The 25927-nt window shown below is 36.4% G+C and overlaps 1 protein-coding gene and 1 non-coding gene across 2 annotated transcripts; both read right to left on the bottom strand.

Annotated features, from left to right (window-relative positions):
- Nucleotides 1-8874: 8874 nt before the first annotated feature.
- On the bottom strand, nt 8875-10584 carry LOC132623314 (probable carbohydrate esterase At4g34215). Its single transcript, XM_060338053.1, has 2 exons — nt 9854-10584; nt 8875-9202 (listed from the first exon to the last, which is right to left on the bottom strand). The coding sequence occupies exons 1-2, from the start codon at nt 10511-10513 to the stop codon at nt 8942-8944; spliced, it is 921 nt and encodes a 306-aa protein (XP_060194036.1). The 5' UTR covers nt 10514-10584; the 3' UTR covers nt 8875-8941.
- A 7339-nt stretch (nt 10585-17923) lies between these two features.
- Nucleotides 17924-17995, bottom strand: TRNAP-UGG (transfer RNA proline (anticodon UGG)). The gene has a single exon. It is a non-coding gene; the product is annotated as a tRNA-Pro (tRNA).
- Between the last annotated feature and the right edge of the window lie 7932 nt (nt 17996-25927).

Below are 25927 nucleotides of genomic sequence, written 5' to 3'. Positions count from 1 at the left end.
TCTGAGAATCTGACCATACTGGACTGAAGTTTAAAGGGTCAGTACTGCAAAAAATGAATTCATAATTAAGTTTTTTTTTTACTGTTGTTCTGTGTGTGTTCCTCCTAGAAGTAGCATCTAAACCTTACATGATTCCTCTGTTTCCAGCCCCTTTAACTGAATGGATAACTATGCTTCTGTCCAATAATTGATCAGTGAGGTGTGGCTAAATAAATATACTCAATTTTGATACATATAGAATGCCACCGTATATAGCTTTCTTCCTGTAAGCAAATTTAATACTCTAAATGGGTAAATGGTTGATTTTTGCCTCTCTCTGTTAATGGTTTGAGGTTCGTTTGACTATATTCATATATCGTTATCCTGGAAACTGGATTTACTCTACTATTTTGGTTGCTTAAACATAATTTTAAGCCTGGACTTGTTTCCTCTTAACTGTTTTTATTGGTATTGAGCCGTATTGCTCATTTTATATATCTCTATCTGCCACCAGTTCGGCAACGAGGTTATTTTGGGCTACCATTATTTACGCAATGTTTTCCTTGGTCTCTTCACATGCTTGCTTATTCGGTCGTCATGTTGTCTTAACGGAACAGTTGCACCCCACCTAGACTACCACTCTAAGTATTCGTTTCGTTGATAGTATGTAAAGTACACCTAGTATACACAAATGTACTCGATCTACATGGTCCACTGGTCTGTTTGAATTTGCATTATACATGTTGGGTCTTATTTGTTAGTTATATACTAATACCTTTTTCTTTTTTCTTTTTTATGCATGATATCTCGAGTCAAAGGGGACTCGTCACCTCCCGCATTTGGCATTGGGCTAAAAGCCCAACACCCCTCCTCTCGAATCAGCCCATAACAGCAGTCAATCCGCAGCCAACAGGGGAAATAAAAATCTGGGCCTAAGCCCAATAACGTGAACAACTCCAGCAGTTGGGCCCTAATAAATAGGCCAATCCCATTTGTTCCTTTACTCTCTTCCTTAATTTTATTGTTGTGTATTTTGTTTGATTTGTATGACTAACATTCTGTTTATTAATTTAAATAAACTTTAGCAAATTAGTGAGTTTAGTTTAATAATGGGTAGTTAATTCAAAGAGAAAACTAACAATTAACTCCATTAGTCTATGTCGAAATTATTTACTATCCATAATATTTATCTTTTAGAATAATTGATTTTCAAAGTATCGTGACTATAGATTTCGACTAAGGGGATCAAATTACACTTACTATTCTAGAAGTTTAAAACGCTCCAAATTTTACACTAACTTAGCTTATTCTAAGAAATAAAAGGGAAAATTAGTTTCAACGGATAACTTTCCACTTTAATTCCTTCCAAACACTTGAAATACGTATTTGTCTAAAACAAACTTTAAAACTTTTATTAAATAACCTTTTTTAAATTTTAGTCATTTTCTTCAAACACTTATAAACATTACATGTCTCGTTTTCTTTTAGTTTATTTTTTTACTAGAACTCTTTTATGCAACTATTACCTTTCCACAAGTATTACACTTTCGTTTAAAATTTTAACAACATTTATAAATCGTATTTCAAAATAGTATTAAAAGTATTCTTTTATACAAATTATTATTATTTTACAAGTTCTATTTTAAATAGCATTTTTACATATTTATCTATAACTTTAGCCATACTTACAAAATTACCTTCCTTTTCTATAATACTATATTTACATCTAGCCTAATTAATTTTAAGTCCGGTCGGTTAACCATTGTTAATGGGTCTTAAAGGGTGCCTAATACCTTCCCTTTAGACTAATTGAACCCTTACCCATAATCTTAAGTTTCGCAGACCTTAAACAGAGTTAACTTTAAACATAACTTTAATAAACTTTGGGTGTCCTAATTCACCATAAATAATTAGGTGGCGACTCCTTAAAACAAACACAAAAAACAGGAATCTCCAATATGTCGTACTTCTACTTTAACTCCCGGGTTAAAAAGGGGTGTGACAGTTGAAGATCAAGAAAATTGTGTCGACCCCATATCACCCGTGTGCGAACGGACAGGCAGAATCAACGAACAAAACAATAATCCAAAATCTAAGGAAGAGACTTGAAGCATCGAAGCATCGTTGGAGGGAGATACTCCCGGAGGTATTGTGGGCTTACAGAACCACATCCAAGTCGAGCACGGGGGAAACCCCGTTCTCGTTGGTTTACAGAGCCGAAGCCCTCATCCCCGTGGAAGTTGGCGAACCGACCCTCCGTTTCAGGTATACCACCGAAGAGTCAAACGGGGAGGCCATGGTCGTGAAGCTCGACCTCGCGGATGAACTGCGCGAAAGAGCGGCGGTCCGCATAGCGGCCCAGAAACAGAGGATGGAAAGATATTACAACCGAAGAGCCAACTTTCGGCACTTCCAAGTTGGGGATTTAGTACTTCGAAAAGTTACCTTGCACACCAAGAACCCCAACGAGGGAAAGCTGGGTCTGAACTGGGAAGGCCCGTACAAGATAACCGGTATAACGGGCAAAGGGTCGTATCAGTTGGAGTCCATGGACGAGCAACGTCTGCGTAATAACTGGAACATGGCCCACCTAAAGAGATACTACTGCTAAGGTATGGACTCCCCGTATTCTCTTATCAACTTTTCTCCTTTTGCAGGAAGGCAAGTGAGGGACAAAACTAGAGCCCAGATCTGAAAACACGTGTTGCACTCTTTTCCTTAGTACGGTTTTGTCCCAAAATGGGTTTTCCGACAAGGTTTTTAATGAGGCAACGAGTACAACGTGTTACTTGACGAATACGAAGGGCAAGTACCCGGTAACCCGGTGTCGCATCCTCCGATAGGGACATAATAGCACTCACCCGACCTTGGAGATCGGATAAGTGCTAGGGGAGTACCATGCCACACCAAAGATGACACCGGTTAAAACAAACGGAGAAGCTCAACATTTGCTACGGCAAAACTAAGGCCCGACCACCGGCCATAGCCTCCGATGTAAGGACCAAACGATCATAATGAATCGTGTCCCATTTTACATTTGCTACAGCAAAACTAAGGCCCGGCCACCGGCCATAGCTTCCGATGTAAGGACCAAACGATCATAATGAATCGTGTCCCATTTTACATTTGCTACGGGTAAGGAAGGAGTTAAAATTCTCATATTTACAAACATTTTTGCAAACACAAGTTACCAAAACTTGGGATAACAACTCTATGATTAAATATACTTTGCCCAGTTGATAACCGTCGTATATCGGCGCTGCCTCGTTCGCATACCCTACACCGGGTACCTTGGTCGGAATTCGGCAAGGGAAACGAGATCACTATGATCCAAGCCAAAATTTGATAAGCCACCGGCCCCAAAATATCGGATAAGACCGGCGGGTATGAACTGGTCTTAGAACGAACCAACTATAGCAAAAGCAGCAAGCAAACATTCAAACGAAGAAGCAGAAAGATGCATTTTTCATTTATACAACGGATGTCTCTTACATCAAAAGAAAAACAAAGTCCTACAAAGGCAAAAAACAAAAACAAAAAGCAAGGCATAAGCCTCATATTATCCGGCATGACTGGAGGTGGATGAGTGCTCGGACACAGTTCGCTCGGAGTCGTCTGACTCGGACCCGAGGACACGATTGGCTTCTTCCTCCATCCTCTTGGCCTCAAGTATCAGGGCCGGAAGATCCGAGAGACCATGCTCGGCTTGCTCGAGGGTGATTCGCCGAGACTTCCACTTCTCATACTCGGCAACAATAGCAGTATGAGCCTCGGCCGCCTCAACACTTCTCCATGTTTCATCCAAGTCAGCCTTGGCCAGTTTTGCTTCTAAATCGGCCTGGTCCCCCTCAAGGACACTTATCCTACCAGTAGCTCCATCCAGCTCGGCCTTAAAGGCATTGTTGGCAATAGCCGCCTCCTCGAGCTCGGTTCTTAGGCCTTGGCATATCCGAGATCGCTCCTCGGCTTTCTCTTCGAACACCCTCCTCCGCTCGTCGGACAAAGAAGCCTCGGACTCGAGCCGCCGGTTCCTCTCAGCTAGGGTTGTTGCATCAGCATTCACCGAGTCCAGCTCCCCCGGAGTCGGGAAACCGTGGTCTCCAGCTCATCTAGCCTCGAAGAAAACTGGGCTTTATCCCGGCTAAGGCCAATTTTTTCAGCCTCAAGGCTCCGGTTATAGTCGGTCATAGCGACCAGCTCACCCTTCAAACGACGGTTTTCGTCCTTAGCCGCATCGAGCTCGGGACGAAGGTTGGCCAGCACGGCCGCCCGATTCAACTCTTCCTCCTTCTCCTGAAGGAGATGCCGGTATTTCTCCGTTTCACGGCCTTGGGCATCCAGTTGGCCTCGGAGATCATCTACCTCATGTTGGGCACGGATGAAAGCTTCGTTAACCAACACCACACTCTACAGGTAAAACAAGTCAGAAGACTTAGGCGAAATGCGGATAAAATCCATCGATAAACTGTACAAGGATGACAGAAGAGCTTACCCGGTTGCTTGCATGCATACCCTCGTTAATGAGGCACTGCCAAGTGAGCCCGGTCATTTTGCGCTTGTCCGAGTCCGAAATAAGGGACCGCAAATAGCTCGCTACGTCCACCGGGCGCGACAGAAAGCTGCAGTCCTCGGGTACGGTGACTACGGCTGATCTGGTTCTCCTTGGCTCCACGCTCGGGGTCGGGAAGATGTTTACCAAGCTGTCCCTGGCCCCTGACTCGGAGATCCGGTTGGCCGGCCTCGTGTGCTCGAGAACATATCATCAAAATCATCCACCCGCCTAGCCGGAGTAGATGAACTTGGAGCAGCCTCAATAATTTCGGCAAAGGCCGAGGGCTCCACAGTTGCAGCAGGCTCGTGCTCGGGTGGCGGGCGAGCGCCTGTGGGGGTTTCGCACTCCGGCACTGGGGCAGTCCTTATATCGGCTTCAACAACAACCGCTCCCCCGGACCTTTTTCTTTGAACGGGAGCATCTTCCGACGAAGTTTCACCTGAAATGTCGACAAAGTCAATCGACCGAAGAGGAGCTGGTGAAAGTATATCTTCTGCACCTGAATGTGGAGCAGGAACCAAGAGGCCTTCGCCGACGGAAGGAAGGGGCGGAACGGAGACCGCCTCCTCCGGTATTGAAGCCACGGTGGGAACGGAGCCGACTCTCCGAACAATGATGTCAGGCTCTGTCTCTTCCCTCGAAGGACGAGCAACACTCCTTGCCTTCTTCCTTTTCGACGACTGCCCCCTTTTCGGAGGGCCGCTTTCTTTTTGCAGCATCGGAGAGGACACGGGAAGAACCCGCTGTGTCGAATTCGGGCGCCGGTGCCGGAGGGGCGGTCCCCGACTCCGATCTAGTTGCTACCGAGCCCTTAGGCAAACCTAAAAAGACAAAATGTTAGCAAAGGTCAAGGGACGAAACGAATAAAGAGGAATGCAACAGAATAAAAAATAGAAGGTTACCGTGATTTTGGGCAATCCATCGGCCACGAGACAGGTGAGCCCATGTCCGGTCGTCGTAGGGATGCTGGGCGAGGAGCACGGTGACCCAATCGTTCAGATTCCGGATGGCCGGAGGAACGTACCCATTGGCTGGCAAAAGTAAGAAAGAAACGGTGAGAAAGCAGAAATGAAATTTGACGAAGCAATACTAACGCAATTGTTCGAGACTTCGAGCTTACGCTTGTTATTCCACTTCTCCGGGAAGGGCATGTGCTCGGCTGGAATTATGTCCTCGGTCTTCACCCGGACATATCGCTCCAACCATCCCCAGTCTCATTACACCACCCCGGAACAGCCTCGGGGAGTAAAGGCGAATCATATGGGCCAGTGTGAACTCCTCATCGGCGTTGTTGGCCAACATCCGGAGGCACGCTACGACCCTCCAAACGTTTGGGCCGATCTGAGCCAATGTAACGCCGTAAACCCGGCACATGTCGAGAATGACCGGGTCCACCGGGGGGTCGAGTTTGAGAGTGAAGGGGTATGTATAAATATACAAAAACCCTTCACGATGGTCGGTAACGGATTCATCTGGCCCGGGGGCGAAAATCCGAACCGGACGGGTGTCCCACCCGCAATCGGCCCGGACTATGTCGAGCCTCTCCTCGGTGATAGATGAGGGATACCGCCCCATGTCAAATCCCCTGTCTGAAACGGAGGAAGGTTTCTCGACCTCAAGGTCCTTGTTAAAGTTGAATTTAGCCGGTATGATATCCGAGGCCGTGGGTTCGAATTTAACCGGGGTCGCAGGCTCGGCCCCTGGGGACAATACCGGTGGAGCATCATGAGAAGTGGATTCAGACATCGTGATGACGAGAAAGAAGGAAGGACCAAGAGAGGGATTTAAGAAAGATGAAGAGACTAGTAATGACTAAAAGCAAGGGGAGCAGAATTGGTTCTTTTTGCACGCTGTGCGAATCAATGAAACAGCAGCAGATCAAATGAGAAGTTAATTGTGTGTGGTGAAGATGAAAAGGTGCAGAAAATGGAGTGGAGTTGAAGGAAAGCAAGTGCGTGAAAATGGAAAAATGAGGAGGTGAAGGGCCTTATATAGGCAAAGAAGAGGAGCAGTTACCAAGGACGGTCAATCAAGGGGCGCCACGTGTCCCGTCATTAATTTGAAGTGACTTGAAACGATGTGAAAAAGGCGGTTGACAGAGACGAGCCATCCGGAGCGGGACACGTGGCCGATAAAAGGGGACGCATTACGCAACCGTTCCCGCCAAAATAAGAAGACAATGACGAGCTGCCGGAACCACCGGTTTTCGGAAATTATCCACTTCCCGTTTCTCCGATAGATCGCAGATCCGGGAAGTGTGGGGCTATCTGTATACGGTAAAAGCCGGATGTGAGCCAAACCGGTGGAACGGGAACCGGAGGAAGGAACAATGATGCGCCCGAGGCTACTCGCCCTTGACCGAAACAGTGCCCGGGCCGAAGCCGAGCAAGGGCACCGACTGATCTGCCCTCTGCATCGTTGAAACGGCCAAGCCCGAGGACTCGGGCTTTCATGGCCGTTGGTTCGCATGACCGTTAGCCCGAGTGACCGTTTGTCCGTGTGGCCGTTGCAGACGGGTCACGCGCCAGTAACGTCCAGTCATGGTCAACTACCTACCATGCGTGTGTCAGGTGGCGCCGTCAGTCTAATCCCACCAAATCCGTGCAGAGCAGTCCTTTCTATTATTATTTTATTAACTCATATTGTATGAAAACCATGGGGGTGCCACTATAAATAGGGCATGTCCCCTTCCTTTAAAGGGGTTGGTCACTTTTATTTTCCAAGAACACTTGTAGTAGAAGAATTCATAAATACAATCTCTCCCATTGTTTGATTCGGCCAAGGCCACCAGTTGTTATCATTATTGCATTCCATCCATCTAATATCATACTTTGTTCACTAACACTCGTATCACTAGCAAACTATCGTCACTAGCCGTTTCACGAAGGAGCTCCCAAATACTTGTTTTTCCCCCTTAACACACATCAAGAACAAAGCACATATCCTATACCCATTCACAAATTTAATTGATTATCCAAATCCGGGGTAAACACAATTACCTCATGTATTACCAACTCTGGGAAAGATAGTTACTCTCATATGTTATACACACACTTTTATCACTTAATGGTTAATTAAGATATATTCTTACCTAACTTAATCATAATAAATTAATTTTTTGTTTCAATGTAAGTTCTTTTGCTATTTTTGCTTTCCATATTTCTGCCTATTCACTATGTTGGATGGACATGTTCGTCATTTTGGTTTCAGAATACGTTCTTAATTATAATCTGTCTATTAAATAAAACTGCAAACTCCAGTTCCAGAGAAACACATGAGACAAAGTTTTGTAAAGGCTCATTAATTCTCCCTAATTTTCTCCTATTTATCGATCAGTAGAGAGAATAATCAATATAACTTCACTTAAGGTTTTGCTTTTACATAGGTATCAATCCAGTGTAATTCAAATGGTTGTTTAAATCATAAGTTCGGCAAATATTGATTCTTGCGTATACCATTTCTCAATTGATTTGATGACTTATATTAGGTTTACGCGAAGAAAATAAAGACAAATTTTCATTGGTCCAAGTGAAACTTTTACGTTCGTTGGTGCTTGCAATTGGCGCTAGTCGTTACTCTCATGATCAATAAGTATTACTCCTTCTGTCTCATAACAAGTGTCACCTTAGTTAAAAAAAAAATTATCTCATTATAAGTGTCACCTTAGAAAATCAAGATATAAATTGGCTAGTTTTTTTCAACTCTACCCCTAGACAAAAACTTACAAGTTAAAGTAACATCTAAATGATGATTGGAAAAGCCACATAGTTATTTGATATTATTAGATTCCCAATGTCGAAAGGATTACTACTCATGCATTTTCTAATCAAGAGGAAAAAATAATTTATTTTTATATATAAGGGTAATTTAGTACTTCACATTACATTACTGTTTTCTTAATAGGTGTGTTTTTGCTAAGGTGACACTTATTATGAGACAGAGGGAATAGTTAACAAAGGCAGATGGGGGATTTAAAATTAGTGGGTTCAAAGTTAAGGCTGTTAGCAGCAAAATCCTTAAACTTTTAAAATTATGAGCTTAGATTTGGATTTGTTGAAATTTTAGTGAGTTATGTCTATATCTATGATCCACGATGAAAACAGTCATGAGATAAGCTAACAAATATTAAAACAAGAAAACAAAAGGCGATTAAGTTGTAATTAGCCTAAGAGCAATTGTACTCTTCATAACACGTCAATTATTTCCACGATTAACCAAACGATCATCCTTTTACTGTGTAATTTTGTCAGACTCGGAATCCATTAAGGAACAATTGATACGTGATGAATGATCATATGGAAATCAAATACATAAATAAGAAACCAGTGAGTTAAAATCAAACACATTATATATGAAAGTGGTACGAAAGTTCATTTAAGACCTATAGTTATACAAGGATCAACAGAAAATCTAAGAGAATATATTAGAAGGGAAAAACTTGTAGAAACTAAAAGTTGAAGATGTGAAATTCTTTAGGCTCAAAAAAGCATTAGCATACATATGACCAAGTTGAACTTGTGCTGGTGTAGTGAGATGAATGCCATCTGACCCAATTTCTAGTCCCTCAGCATCGAACTTTATCACATTTGAGATGTTAATTCCCAATTGAGCTGCTCTCACCACTTCTATATATGGCCCTTCAAATGGCTTTTTCGGGTATGGTAGGACTGCCTGTCATATAATTAAAAATGAGTGTAAGATCTACTATATTGAAAAAAAGGTAAAAGGCAGTTCCGTGCATAAAGCATCCTCGTTAGTATATTGACGTTATAGAAAATATTATAGCACACAAAAGTAAATTATAAAGTACAACTAACCAACCATGCATCACTATTCAAACTACACGACTAACAGGGTAAAAAACTTTGCACACCAAGTGTATATAACTTAAATTCTTAAACGATATTACATTAAAGAAAAAGTCCTTGTTGAGTTGAACTTTGAAATGTCCCACAAACTCTGAATCACGAGTTAAAATCTACATATCATATCAGAGAACCGTCAAGTTCATCATGAGTGGGTTCGATTCCTATTTCTTGCCCTTCCCCCGTTTCTCCTTCCCTAACCCCCCAATATAATAAAGAAAATCAAAATAATCACATATCTATTGATCAAACATTATATTAACATGAATTGAGGGCTAGCTCAACTAAATTAACTCTCTGTCTTTCACAGTTGAGGTGAAGGGTTCAAATCTCATCATTAGCACAATATTCCTACCCTTTCCCCTTCCTCTCTGGCCTCACCAGATATAATAAAAATAAAAAATAAAAGCATATTAACATAGCACTATAATCAGGATATTAAGAAAGACGTGTGTACCAGCAAAATGGGGAGGTTAGGAGAATTCAAATCAATACGCAAGTCATGAACAAATTTCTCAAATTTGGCCTTGTACGAACTTGATCCATTAATTGTTCTTGTATCTCCCTCACCATGATACCAAAGTAACCCCCTGATAGTTCCTCCATCTTTTAAAGCAAATTTTGCTCTTTTAATTAAGTCATCATAAGCATAAGATCCACGAATCCATCTATACAAACCAGTCCCTCCTCTAGCACAAGGTACTAAACCAATGACCCCAAAATTTGAGTCTCTTTTAAGAACTTCATTAGCAAATGCCATTCCAGGGCCAACTCCACAACGTTCAAAACAATCCATCCCATAATTTAGAGGCTCATGTGCTTCTTCCCATTTTTGATCTGCATTAAATCGTATAATTTTTCGATTTGGTTTACATTCTTGAGGCACGAAACCATCCCAGATATCTGTAACGTTTCCTCTAACAATTTTTCTACTTATTCCGCCACGTCCTGACATGTTGCTCTGTCCTGCTAACAGGAAAATTTGTACATTCTTCTTGCTACTATTAGTAGTGTTACATTCCTTCACTCTCTTTGGACTCATCAACCAACATAAGTTTGAGACAAGTAAAAGAAATGTTAAGACCAAAATAATTTCATCACTTTTGTGCTTCGACATATTGTAATGTCTCTCTTTGGAGGTGAAATTGAACTAAGCAAACAAATATAGTACCTTTTTGTTTAGGAGGATTTGAATATGCACACGTTCTATGTATAATGCTAATTGTAATATTATATATTTCACTTCCTTTATTTAGGGAATGCACTTAATCTCATCACTTCCATCAGTAATGGGTGAATGAAATGCATAGCTTAAATGCTTTCTCTAAAAAGCAGCTATATTAAATATTGAATTGCTATATGAGCAAAAAGTTTATTACATTTTTTTTATTTTAAAATGTGGTGAAAGCTAAAGATAGAAAAGAGATATTGATGAAAATCAATCATGTAGCAGGAGATATTAAGCACAATACCAGAATGGATTCATTGCATTTATCATCTTCTAGAAGGTAGTATATACAAAATAAGGAGATTATTTCAAGCACATGATTGGCACAATGAAGTGAGAAATGATTCTTTCGTTTATTTTTCTTTTTTGTATTTTTTTATGTAAAATTTACTTGCCATAGCTACCCTTAAGACTTAATTATGGATAGTAACTATCTTTTTTAATATTTAAATTTAGTAGCTATAATATTCAAAATTTATATTTCATAGCTAACCATTTTTTTTAATTAACTGTGTTGCCCCATAATCCCTAAATACACGCCGCATTACTATCTCTCTCCCTAAATACATGGTAATTGTTCCATTTTTTTCAAATCATAATTAAAAATGATCTCCAGCCAATATGACTTCATATACGAAGAGTTAATTAATGGCATCAACTAGTAAACTTGAAAACAAAAAGATCAATGGCAGTGTTGTCCTTACCAAAAAGAGAGCTTTAGAGCTTGTTCCATCTGAAGTGGTTCAACGACTAGTTTATGATATTTTTGAGCATATCCTGCAGCTTATCAGTTCTGTTAATGGAGATTCAGGTGATTACATTCATAACAATTCGTTTGCTAAATCTCCATGAATGGGCCAAAAGAAGAGGAAAATCCTTCTTATGTTTGCTGATCATGTGGTGTTGTTTATCTTATGAGTGATGAAGAATAGTATTGATTATAGCAATATAATATTATAGAATCATCTAGGAGCAAGAGAATAGGTTGTTGGTGTAGAGATATATCATTGAAGAGAGCTGTGGAGCTTTATGCCCACCAAGTGTTTGATAAAATGTTTCAGTATATTTCAGTGTATTTCTATGTATTAGCAAACAATATATTTAATTTTCAATATATTTCAGTGTATTGTTTTTACCATTGACTATGTGTATTTTAATATATTTCAGTGTATTTTTGTTTATATTTAATTTTCTTTGCCATTGATTATGTATATTTCACTATGTTTTATCTAATTTCAGTATATTTCAGTGATGTTATGGAACCTCATACGTTTTGCGTGATACATGAAAGCATTAATACTAATTACCATTTAAATCGAAAGAAGATATTTATTTCCTTAAATACAACCGTTTTTTACTCAACAGCGATTTTATATTTCGTTGTATTTCGAAAACGCGAAGATATTTATTTCCTTAAATACAACTATTTTTTTACTGAACAACGATTTTGTATTTTGTTGTATTTCTAAAATGCGAAAATGACCAGAAATACAACAAAAGCAGTTACAAATTGTAATTTTGCAACTTGTAGCTATAAATTGTTAGAACCTATAAAAAAGGTAGTTATTTGTGTAAGTTTTACTTTTTTTTTTATTGTGAAGAGTAAAGCGTTCTCTACCATCTTTATGGGATGATACAAGATAATTTCGAAAATAAGAAAATATTAGGAGAAATAGTTCATTAATCTGATCCTGCAATTTACATTTGGGCCTAACTAAAACATGTCCTCTAAAGGTTCATGTGATACAACACTTTGAGATGTTCGGTTTGGTGTCATTTGCACTTTTGTCCCTGTTTGTGCTGGTCTTTAGTTTTGCCCCTTATAACAAACAACTTTCTCGCGGGGTATAAGCTTATATTTACCCATCATAATATCCTACAAGTTATGCCCCGCGCTCTTAAATAATTTACGCCCGCTAGGCATAATTTCTACTTTGAAGGACAGAAATTGAAGATCAAAGATCAGTCCATTTGAAGGGAAAACCGTGCAATTTCTTCGTTGTGGTTGGAATTCGATGGGCCAAAGAGCCCATTCCTCAAGCATTGAGTTATACGCAGTCGAGGGATTGGGCCTTGAGTGAAATGGCGGCCTATTAAGTTTGCAAAATAATCCAAGGTAATGACTTATGAGTGCGAATTGCCCTTCCTTTGGGATGGTCTTTAGTTTTTGCCCCTCAAAATGTTGGTCTTTAATTTTTGCCCTTCGCGTTGCAATCCTGAGCTTCACGTAGAAATCATAAGGTTCGGGGTTCGAACGCCCGCTCAGGCATAAATTAAAAAAAAAATCGCAAAGCAAGGCTTGGGTCACGTGTATGCGGACTCGGCATACACTTCTTAAGGAATAACTAAAGTTATGCCAAACCCAGCATAACTATAAGTAACCCTTATAAGGCAAAGTTTATGCCTTAAGAAAAAGTTCCGCCTTAGGGGCATACTTTTAGTTTTGCCTTAACTAAAAGTCTGCCCCATGAGGCATAACTAAACTATGTCTTAAAGAAAAGTTATGCCTTAGGGCAAACTTTTAGTCAAGGCTTAACTAAAAGTCTGCCCATAAGACATAAGTATGCTGGGTCCGGCATAACTTTGGTTATTCCTTAACAAGTGTATGCCGACCCAAGCCTTGTCTTGTTATTTTTTTTTTAATTTATGCCTGAGCGGGGGTTCGAACCCAAAACCTCAGAGATAAGGCCATTTTTCAAGTGAGGGGCAAAGCTTAAAGACCAGAAATATGAGGGGCAACATTTAAAGACCACCCAAAAAAAGGGCAATCTGTGCAATTTTTTGTATGAGTGATACGTTATGCAGCCGGCAACAACAAGACATTTGTTCAAATAGCTATTTTAACGCCATTATTAGATCAGCGGCCTAATAGCCTGTTTGCCTAAGTTTCTAAAATGAGCTTATTTCGAATAGTGCTTTTTTTTTTAAAAGTGTTTTTCAAAAAAATACTTTTGGTGAAAACCAGTTTGTGTTTGGCCAATTAATTTAAAAAGCACTTTTGAGCAGCAATTAGTATTTGGCCCAGCTTTTAAAGGGTGCTTCTAAGCGTATTTTTCTCAAAAGTGCTTTTGGGGAAATGCTACTTTTTTTAGCTTCTGAAAACAGCTTTTGCTACTCCCCCAAAACACCTATTTTCTCCCAAAAGCTTGATCAAACACCTCACTTTTTAAAATAAGCACTTTTGTGCGAAGTTAGGCTTGCTAAGGCCTAACTTCAAACAAAATGTCGGAAGTTTGGCGTATTGACTATACAAGCAAACTTCACGTCCTAAGTGGCGAAGGTGGCTATGCATAATACTTACTACTCCCTACGTCCCAAAAAGATTGACACTTTTCGCTTTTCAAGAGTCAAACGAGTTGTTCTTTGACGGTAATTTTCTCATATGTCTTTTAAATATTTTAAATTATTAATTATGGTGACTTATACTATTTTTTACTTAATTTTCAACTATGTAAATTTTATTTTGAAAAAATAAAAGATCCTATGTTAAATCACACGATCAAAATTAAAAAGTTTAACTTTCGAAAAGCGAAAAGTGTCAATCTTTTTGGGACAGAGGGAGTATTAGTTATTGTAAGTTTGAATTGAAGTTGTTTCTGGACAGAGAGTTAAGTTTGAGGTTGAAGCATCTTTTGTGTATTTACTTTTTTTCTTATCTGTGCAAAGAAGTGCATAAGAAGAAGAAGAATAAGTGGACATCAGTACTTTTCTATGTTCTGGTTCTCTGATATACATTGCATTCGAAGGCTACATTTTAAGCAGCAGCCTGAAAGTGGGATTCTCTCCAGTTTATTTGAATTTTTGTCACATATACTACATTTGAGGCAAAACTATTGAATTCGAATGAACTTATATGACATACTCGACGTCCCACAATAAAATGATGACCTATATCTTTGATTAGATTAAGTTCCAAATTATTGAATCAGCTATTGGGACGCAGGAAACGGGATAAACTCGATGAACCTTTGAGGGTGAAAATGGATTTGTTACTTTTTAACCTTAAATACATCTTGATATTATTATGATTTTATATATCTGTTCTATGTCTGGAAAGGAATCGGACTAACGTTCATGTAGCAGGCTTTGATAGTTAAATGAAAGAGAAAAATTAAGATACATAAATTTAAATAATTTACATATAAAAATTATGCACGTCAAAATAAGCAATTGAAGGAAAATACACAGAGGAGGAGTCAATTCAAGGGCCGGTGCCTATCATTCCAAATGAAAAATCATTTGGAAATAATAGAAGCCATCTGTTGAAACACCAATATCTTACCAGCATTATATACGTCCAACTTTGTGATTGAAAACGAATGGGTTATTATTGTGGACCCTTAAATGTATTGGGCCCTTGAAAAGAGAATAATTGGAGTGAGTAGTAGAAGTGGATCTCATGAATGGACAATATACAACCAGATGGCCCATTTTCCAGAAATGCAAAACAAAACAACAAAATATAACAAACCAACTTTGCTCTAAGCTTCGAAAAGTCAATGTCCACTGCCTCCAAAAAAATTTGATCTCTGGAATTATGCGAGGCAAGATGATAAGGTTTTTAGTCCTTTTATTAAAATGTCAAATTCACAATTTGATAAATGTTCCATAAATTTTCAACACATCAATATCACTTCCCATTCTAATCTTGCTGACTCATTGCCCATTTTTTGTCCTAAAATTGTCCTCCAATTACCTCATGTGTGACCAATTCCAAAAATAAATGTATACATGGATAGTGTTTATACCAAACTAAAAAGTAGATAAAATGAATTTTTACATACACTATATAGAAAATTACTCCCTACGTCTCAAAATAAGTGTCATCTTAGCAAAAATCACGTATTAAGAAATCAATGTGGTGTTTACTAATCTAGCCCTATTTAGCAGATGTTTTCTTTAGAATTGAGCAATGTTAAAGAAAATTACTTCTTTAATGCTAAGGGTATAGTTAGATATAGTTTGCCAATTTTATTGAATTTCTAAGGTTACACTTATTTTGGGATAATTTTGTTTTGGTTAAGATGACACTTATATTGAGACGGAGAGAGTAACATATATTCTTATTTACTTAATCATGATGACTTCATATAGTTTAGTGTAATTACAAGAATTAGATAAACGTTCCTTTAAATCCAGCTGCTTTAATTCAGACATCATATATTTCATAGAGAAGTTAAGGTGATGACAAGTGTCTTGACAAATCTAAGGGCGTTGATCTTGTCTAGTACATAGTGGACCAACCTATTTATTCACCTTCAAAATAGGTTTGAACTAATCAAAATGATTACATAAATTGTTATTATTTAGTGATTATTATTTGAGATCATACAGAAAAAATTAAAATGGTTTTAACTTTGGATGTAAAATCAGAAACAAGGTGCGCTTAAATATTTTTCCGAAAAAATAGTTTTGGGTGTTAGAAGAATTGTTTCAATAGAGCGGATTTTTCAGTAGAGCAGATTTAAACTGAATGTGTTCGTTGGCGTTATAGGTATGGTTTTATATGTGATTTGACTTTAATTTGATTGGATGCATTTTATTAGATTATTTTCTTGTGGAGAAACCTCTCCCTTTGTTAGTTTATTATTAAATAATATAATATGGAAATTAATCTCTCATTGGAGGATACCATGAAATTGGTTATTGGTTATTGGTTATAGTCATACTATCGTAGAGACACTACTTGTCAATTTTATAAGAGAGACATTGTTTTTCAAAGTAAATACGCTTACCACTTTAAACCTTACATGATAAAGGGAAAAAGAAAAGAAAAACTCTTCATGAAGCGAAGTATGAATAACACAACATTAGACACATCTCTACATTAGGTAAGACTAGTAATTGAAACTTTTATATGTTTATACCTTAGTCTTAATGTCTTATATTAACCGTCGGTCCATTAAGACAAAATTTTGCTCGCCGTAGATATCATTTCTCTTCGTCTTGTATATAATTATAAGTAGTATTCTACGCTATCAGTAAACATTGAACATATATAATTTTATTTATATAAGGCATACAGAGATAACTGCCTCCTTTTTTGTGGTTCAATATTCGGTGTTTCGTACCCGCTTTGTCGTTCTATTAATTCGAATTTATGTTAGTAATTTTTTATTTCAGGGGTAAAACGCTATCTAATAAAGAAGACTGCATTCCAAGAGCTCGTATCCAAAATCTCTTTTTAGCGGTGAAGAGGTTCTTACCATCCTGCGATAACCTTTGATGATTCTTATTAACATATTATCTATTTTAGAACGTCCAAACAGTTTGACACCACTTTTAGTAATATAACTGTTTACAAATTTTATAATTGTCTTGAATTAAAATTTATTGTATTAATCAAAATTAGTTGTATTATTACTACTATTTTTTTATTATTCTAAATTAAATTAATTAGCCACTATTAATTGGCAGTAGTAACTATTCGGAGTAAAATATCAAGTGGCCAACTAGCACTATGAGAAGCCAAATGTGACCAAGTCAAACACGTAGGTTTTCACATCAACACGTTTACTATGCATTTTGCTTTGTTGCTCTGCAGTCTGCTGTATTTTTCAATTTAAAAGGGCAAACTCTATCATCCAATTGATCATTGATAAAATATTGACTGAATAATTCAATTTTACCATTATAGTAAATCCAATAACTCATGAACAAGAATAGAACCTTTGCTTTTCTAAGCTACTTTTAATATTTATCAAAACAAAAGATTGTGATGTATCCAATTTTGTTTGTTTCCATCAAATCATTATAATATTCACAACTTTAGTAAATATTTAATCATTAAAAATCCAACTTGAGTTCTTGCTAGTTGTATCACACTTGTTGACTTTTAATATATTTTTTCTTCTCATGCATGGTGTATAAATTAATCAAACTTCTTTTTTGTAAAAGGCCACAAGTTGGGACCTTGGGATAAATTAGTAAAAGACGGAAAGACCTAAAAAAATATACTTGCGGCTGTGAACGGCGGATACCGTCAACTACAGCCATTTCTTGGGAGGGTTTCTTTTGATTTTTCATAAATAAAATTAAGATAAGTTAATTAATATAATTGATGGGCCCAATTTTTTTTATTTTTTTTCAGGATATTACTTGCAGAACTGGGAAAAGTTAAAAAGGCAATTATCCCACGAGAAGCATGCCATTCACACACATTTGTGCATGTCACTTTCGTAAATGGGTGGAACATCCTTTAAAAAAAAAAACAATATGGAGCTTAGATTATAAAATTGATAGACACAACGTATATCAAAAACTAGTCAGAATCTCAGATTAAAATTAAAAAAAATGATTGGGGCATTCCGAGAATCGAACTCGGGACCTCTCGCACCCAAAGCGAGAATCATACCACTAGACCAAATGCCCTCATGCTTTTTAGTTTCTCTTATATAATTTCATAACTTATTGTCTTATATTCAGACATTGACAAATTTATCGCCAAGTTTTCACTTATTTTCCTTTGAATTTTCTAATAAGTTAGAAAATACAAAAAAATGTAACGGGCACAGAACTAAAGATGGACAAGAAATTAGCAGTAGGATGAAAGGAAAAGAGGAAAACATATAAATAAATGAGGAGAAACAAAAATGTTAGAACTAGACAAAGACAAATAGGAGGAAAAAACGTTTTTATGATGAATATGTAGAACGATTAAGTTTTAACAGATTAGCCAGTAAAAACACAAAAAGGAGAGAAGTTGTACAACTACACATAGAGGAGAATAAAACTTTTGGAAGATAAAGCTAATAAAATGTAGTTTCATAATATGGATTAGAACAACGCTTGCACAGTTGCACTTAACGCGATGCACAATATTCCCAATTTCTAATGAGAAGAACCTGAAAAAAAAAAAAAAATCACGTTCTTTTATGGCTCCAATATAAACTAATCGGTCTATAAATTTAGCATAGCAAGTTAAATTGCTAGTCAAAAATAATGTGAACAATACAAGTCTTATCGATCGGTTAATTTCACGTTCTTTTGCTTCGCATGTAAGAAATGAAAAGTGTGTCGATAAGTATTCCAACTGTATGTTCTTATTAATGCATCTTCACCTTCTTTTCTCCCACTATTGACTATTCCACCGACTCTCCTTTAAAATTTAAATTCACTTTAGAACAATCAAAAATTCGTTTCCAACTATTTTTTCCTCCTAACAACATACTAGAAAGATCAGTTATTCAACTTCCTATTTACCGTTGTTCGCAAACGCTCTATCATTTGGAAAAAGTTTTATTCCTCATTCTTTTACAACTAAAGATGATAAATAGGCGCTCCCCCAAAAAGCTTGACAAGATCACTTTCTTTTCTTCTATTTTTTTTTTTTTTTTTGGCCAAGAAATATGATGATTAATTGATAACACTTAAATAATATAATCCTTATCAATAAGAAGGAAGATGTAAAAACTAAGCTAGCGTTTGGCCATAAATTTTAAATCATATTTTGGAAATATATTTTCAAATATCTGTTTGGCCAAAAAATTTGATCAGATTTTGAAAATCTATTTTCAAAATATTTTCAAGTTCCAAAAGCTAGCTTAGACCAATTTTTGGGTGGATTTTCACTTCCACTCAAAAAACAGTAAATTTTTTTCAAGTAAAATGCATGTCCAAATGCAACTTCAATTTCTTAAAATCGCAACTTCAAACCTCAAATTTTCAACTTCAAAATTTATGTCAAACAGGAGCTAAGACTTCCTTCCTTTCTAAATTTGAAATCAGCTATATAAAATTCATAATTCATTAATTCCTCAAAAAGAGGGGGAAAAAAAGGAGAAAGGTGAGCGTTGAGGAAAATAGTACTGTAGGTGGTACGTTATGGTACAATAAGGGGTGCATGCAGCGGAGAATCACATTGGAGTGTGGACCCCACCACTTCCCTCTTAACAAAAAAACAAATGAAAAAGGGAATAAAAACAATAAATAAACAGAAGAAAAAAACTCATTTATGGGAACTCGTGAAAGAAGTGGGTTATAGCTGGCAAAGAGTATAAACATTGGACGTCAGTTTATTTATTTTTAAAATTGTTTTTGTTGGTTTTTTCAAAAGTTGCAGTTAGGCCCGTTAAAGACAGTGCACACGTCACTAGCAAACTGACAATTGACTTGTCTTAGGTGGTCCCACCTAACAAACTTCTTACGTGGCTAGATAGAAGTCATGATTTGAGCTGTAACTTGTCGGCCGTTTGCTCATCAAAGGAGCGTTATCTACGTGGCACTTATTTTGGGTCCTACATTCACAACTGTCCGTCCTAGAGGGAATTCGGCGCCATTTTTTATGGCTTTGGGTTTTGTTGAGGAACACCAATAATTCATGTGAGAGAAAAAGATAGCCATTGGACAAGGAACCATTAACATTAGAAATGATGATTTTTTTTTTTCATTAATTATAAGGTTAGACTGCTATTATGTTTTTGTTAGGTCACTGATTCTAATGCAACTACTTTTCTCTTTGGATTTGTCTTACATTTTTCTACCCCTTTGTATTTGCTATGGCATGAAGAGAAATATCACATTTGTTTAGGTGGCTACATGTCTCTTGGAAGTTAGATTATACAGTAGACTAGATAAAATTAACTTGAGCGCCTCAATTTATGCTAGTGTTTACTTCATTAACGACGTACAATCTGAATTATTTTATTTAATGAGAGCCTTGCTCACAAGAAAAAGAGAATGTAGATAGGTTTCTTGAATCGAGTCTTGACTTTGCAATTGTATGTTGTTAGTAGTCCTACCTTGGGTGGATGATAATCTATCTCCTTATATGATCTTATTATCACTATTTGACCTAGTTTTTGTGATTGAATTTGGCACAAAGTCCTTTTTTTTTTAATCATAATTTCAGATTCAGACCTACTCAGTTATTATTTTATCAAATATAAGTCACCCATATTATCTTGTCCACACTCTAGTTGTCAAGCCTATGCGTGTCACATTGATAGGTGCTATGACAATTTGTCTCTTTATATGACCTTGAACTAACTTCTTAGATCGAGTTTGGTCCAAAATTTATTTTCGAATCATTTGTAATAAACGACAATATTCATTGCGTTTAGGATTTTGAAGAAAATGAGATCGCTGTGGAGTCTATCATTGAATTTAAGCCTTTTAAGTTGGGGGTGGGGGGTGGAGGGAATAATGGATTGAATACTTTTTTTTTTTTTTTTGAAAACAGAGTTACATAAGTTAATTTAAGTCTACAAAGTTAAATAATCGGATTAATTAGCCAGTGACAATGTGAAAACAATTCGTCATGGAGGCTCTCACAAGAATAAGGCTTAAAGGTAAATTAGAAAATTTTAGCCATCCAATGATGTGGTATAGCTAAGGGTGAGCTCTAATCATATCTACAAGTGCCAAATATGATTATTGGAACATCTGCCTACAAACAATTGGTCGATCCAAACGATATTTGTCCACAGTGATTCCTCTGTGGTCCATATAGTGTGACGTCGTCGAGGCTCGTACATATAATTGATCACATTGGAGTATTAAATAAGAATTCTGTCCCAGGTATTATTATAAGGAATGAGTGTACTTTAGGGGAAGAAAAGTATCTTCCCATTATCTTTTGCTTTATTGTATGGAGTTGCTTGTTATGTCCTACTAGTAGAAATCAGTTAAGAGAACCTTTTTTGTTTTCAAATTCTTGTTATACGTTACTCAAGAAGATTTTTATTGGTTTATTTTAATTCAGCAAAGTCCACAAGAGGACACATCCTCGACTACTTCTTAGCAGTACAGTGGGGGGGGGGGGGGGGGGGCGGAGTACAGTAGGGAAAAGTCTGATTTAAGGAAAAAGGACGACCACCCAATTAATGAGTGTGGTCTTGCTAGCATAGTAAAAAACTACTTGATTCTGAGTGAGTAGTTAATTTGAAGGAAAAAGGACACTCTGCGGAGTTAAGGCGCTTGTTTGAAATTTGCAAACTCAATTTTTGAGTTGTTGCGAATATTTGTTTGTTTACTTTGTTTACGCAAAAAAGAAAGTGGAGTAACTTTTCTTTTTCAAACTCAATTTTTCGAATGTTTCAAAAACACAAAAACTAGTTTTCCCTAAAAGAACAACACAAATTTGGAAAACAAAAGGCCGAAACTTACAAACTTCATTAGGAGTCTAAAAGTACCAAAATTTCAAAAATAAGCTTAAATGTTTTGAATTACATATACGATATGATATGAGGTGGGTCTTGGGCATAACTCAACTATAATTTTAGGTAAAATTTACTTGGCATAGCTTACATTATTACTTATTTATGGAACATAATTAAACTTTACAATAATTATATTTAGTAGCTAAAATATAACATATTTACTTCCTATAGCTACTACTTTTTTACCACTCATCTGATAAATTCCCACACCCCTAAATTTAAGCAAAAAAAAAAAAAAAAAGTCCCTCTCTCCTATCCCCCTAAATACACGCCATTATGCCCAATATCCCTTAATTTCCTCCAATTTCAAATCAGTTTTACAATAGTTCATCTTCCTTGTTTATCTCTAATTAACTACTCATTAATTACACTCATAATTCAAATCTAATTCCCAAAAAAGGTAAGATTCTATACTGATTTTTACGTTTCACCGTGTATTTAACCTATATATTTATGTTATATGTTCAGTATATTTCAGTTCGTTTGTATTTTTTAGTTCAGTATTACAGATCTGTGACTTAACCAGATCTATATTTTATGTGCATTTTAAGTATATTTTGTATTGTTTATTTTTTTTCACATGTTTCTTCAGTTAATTCGTGTTTATTGTTCTTCACCATAACTGTAATTTTTTGTAGTATATTTAATCATTTAAATACAGTCTAAATATACAGCAAATATAACTTAGATATATTCCATAAGTCCACTTTTAATGTACAGTGTGTTACAGAAGTTAAAATTCCATCTAAATACACTCCCAATATATGTAAAATATATATAAAATATAGTTAACAGTAAACCAGAATAAGTAGTATCAAACAGATCAATCAAAATGAAACTAAAATATAACCAAAATATATACGAAATACAACTATTAAAACATGAATCCAAAACAAAAAGTCAAATCAATTTATATAGAGTATACTTTTCAAATCTTAGTAAACCACCAATATAACATAACATCTTGTTAGTTGTTTGAATGAGATATGAGATCAAATATGGAATGGGAGGATATTTGCGTGAATCATGAAACATTAAAAATTGATTTTAATTTAAATTGGAATAGTTTTTGTTTCCATAAATATAGCACTTTCAGTTTTCTCAGCGTGTGTTTTTCCGTTATGTTTATCCTATATTTAAGTCGACGTGTCTACTAGCTAAATATAGGGTCCTCCAGGTACGAATTGTAAATGTAGAATATGTAGTTATAGGTTGTGAGAAGGAGCTAAAAGGTCGTTATTTGTGAAAATTTTGTTAATTTTAGCTTAGCGGAAAATTACTCAAGACCATTAAGGAGACCAATTTTCCATTATATTATCACCAATGTGAAACTCAACACCCTTGTATATCAAGACCCCCCAATTAAAATGTGGACAATAAACAAAAAATTGAAATGAATCTAATATTAATTCCACATTAAGAAATGTTACGTTGGGTCTAATCCAAAAACTAACTTGTTAGTTGAGGATTGCCAAGAGCACACAAGGAGGTCAAGTCCCGCGTCCCACCACCTATATGGGACTCAACACTGTAAATTACATATTTATTAATAGTATATTACTACATAGAGAGTGGACTAATATTTGTTTAAATCGGCTATACTTTATTCGGAAAAGCTCAAATATGCCATTGAGCTATTGGAAATGGCTCATTTATGCCACTCGTCAATAGTTTGGCTCGTTTATGCCATCGAACTATCGGAAATGACTCATTTATGTCACTCATCAATAGTTTGGCTCATTTATGCCATCACTCGCTACCAAAATGACTCATCCATCCATTTTTTGTTGACGCCAGTTTTATAATACCATATATGAATCGTGGCCTCCAATTAGAGGCAATGGCGGAGCCACAGTGTCGAAGACGGGTTCGGCCGACCCCACAAGCTTTTGTTCAAACCTTATATTTGCTTTAAGAAATTTGTGTAATATGTATAAATTAGTAATTTAGAACCTAGTAACTTAAAGATTTGAATTCGGAACCTACAAACCTCAAATTGTAGCTCAGCCTATGGTTAGATGTCTACGTCGTTTAATTAAACCGGCCCAATTTTTACTCCCAAATTAATAAAAAATACGACCCATACACGCGACCCACCCACAACCATAATCTAGTTGGAGGTCACGTATCATATTTGGTATTGTAAAACCACCGTTAATGAAAAATGACATGGATGAGTCATTTTGATAACGAGTGATGACATAAATGAGTCAAACTATTGATGAGTGGCATAAATGAGTCATTTCTGATAGTTCGATGACATAAATGAGCCAAACTATTGATGAGTGGCATAAATGAGTCATTTCTGATAGTTCGATGGCATATTTGAGCCTTTTCGATACTTTATTTTTGTTTCCCTTTTTAGTGGAAAGAGTTACTATTGTATTGATGAGAAAATTGTTCCTTTCTTGTGGTGCCGGGCTAAAAGCAGAGCATTGGCAGGTTAAAAGCCAATACGCCTAACTTGCTTGAGCAATACAGTTAGGACACAGAGGATAGAGACCTGACTTTCATGTGTTTATTAAAGTAATGTACGTAGCATCTAACACTTTGGTCTCGCAAAAGTTACACATTGTTCAAGCAAAGCATGCCTAATATCTTCTCCTTTATATTACAATAACCGTGGCTGAATATTAATTGAGAAAAAAATTCACAATATAGTGTCATTCGAATTTCATGCGTATCAAACGGACTTGGAAAATATCGAGTACAAGTATATAAATTCTAACACAGAAAAAAACTTACTAGGTGATAAACCATTGTTATTTTGTTTGGCATGTATATAGTCTTGGGTCACCACTCTTTTGAGTATGGCAAAGTAAAAGGAGACAAGATTATATTCACCTCCCTCTACTTTGTCAATCACAACATTCGTCTAATCTAATTCTCGATAAACATGTAGACATAAGGTTTCAATTATTTCAATTTTGGTGGACAAAGTTATCTAATACATATGCTAAAAACAGGTAGTATTACGTTTTTGAAAGATATCATTTCCTCTTATTGAAAGAGGCGTACAATAATGAATTTTTTTGAAATATAAAAGTGTGTTTTGAACTGTCTATTTTTAAAAAGAAAATTAGACAAGGAAATTGAGGGAGATGTGCACTCGTGTGGGCTGTGGTTTTTAGACACGTGACAAGGTGGCGTAATGGAGGAAGGGACGGTGCGGAGTACGGGCAAAGGACAGAAGAAGTTGGTGAGGAAGGCACATCACACATGTGAGTTGTATTACTTTAGATTTCTATCGCATCTGTGACTTATTCCTACTACTCCTAACTTTTACTACCCCACCCCCAACCCCAAGTGCTGTCTTCAGTTTCTTCTTATTTTTCTGCAAAAAGTATTCAAATTTTATTAAAAAGCAGTATTCAATTTTTTTAATGTTATAATTTGATAAGACATAATGTAGGACTTATAAACACAAGATGACACAAATGCTATGTAGAAACACAATCCACCAGTTAGGTCTGTTTGGAATTCATTGTGTAATTAGCTGGTGTTGTAATTAATAAGGTAGCAATTACAAAGTCAAAGTAAGTACACATTATACTTCTTTCATTTCGAAATTAACAGTATCTTTAGCTTACAAAAAAGTCACAAAATAATTATCATTTTAGAAATTTAAGATCAAATTGACAATTGTTTCCAATTATATTCACCATCACAAGTAACATCGCCGACAACTAATGACATCAACCAACTCTAGAATCACAACACATACCGCAACCATCACAAGTCACAACTATCACCACCACCGATACTAGCCACTAGCACCAATCATCACAACCGCTACCACTACAAAGCTTCTCCACCATCACTCGCGAACATAAATGTTTTATTTATCAAATAATGATTCTATTTTACTGAATTTGTACTTTAATATTTAATGATTGTTTATTTGAATTATATATTTATTATATTTAAAAATAAATAAATTATGCACAATCAAATGTTAAAAAATAAATAAATTTAATCATTCAGTGTTCAGATCTTAGATACAATATCTTAAATTATTTTGATGTGTACAAATTTACAAGTTTTAATTTTAACGCAAACAAATGGGGCCTAGCATTTATATCCCAACACGACAATTATGCGAAAATAAGTTAGTTATCAGTCTACGGATGCTGACTTTATTTGT

The sequence above is a fragment of the Lycium barbarum genome, chromosome 2, assembly GCF_019175385.1.
Source record: "Lycium barbarum isolate Lr01 chromosome 2, ASM1917538v2, whole genome shotgun sequence".
NCBI classification, from domain to species: domain Eukaryota; kingdom Viridiplantae; phylum Streptophyta; class Magnoliopsida; order Solanales; family Solanaceae; genus Lycium; species Lycium barbarum.
The sequence above is the reverse complement of the archived record's forward strand: the minus strand, read 5'-3'. Positions and strand labels throughout refer to the sequence as shown.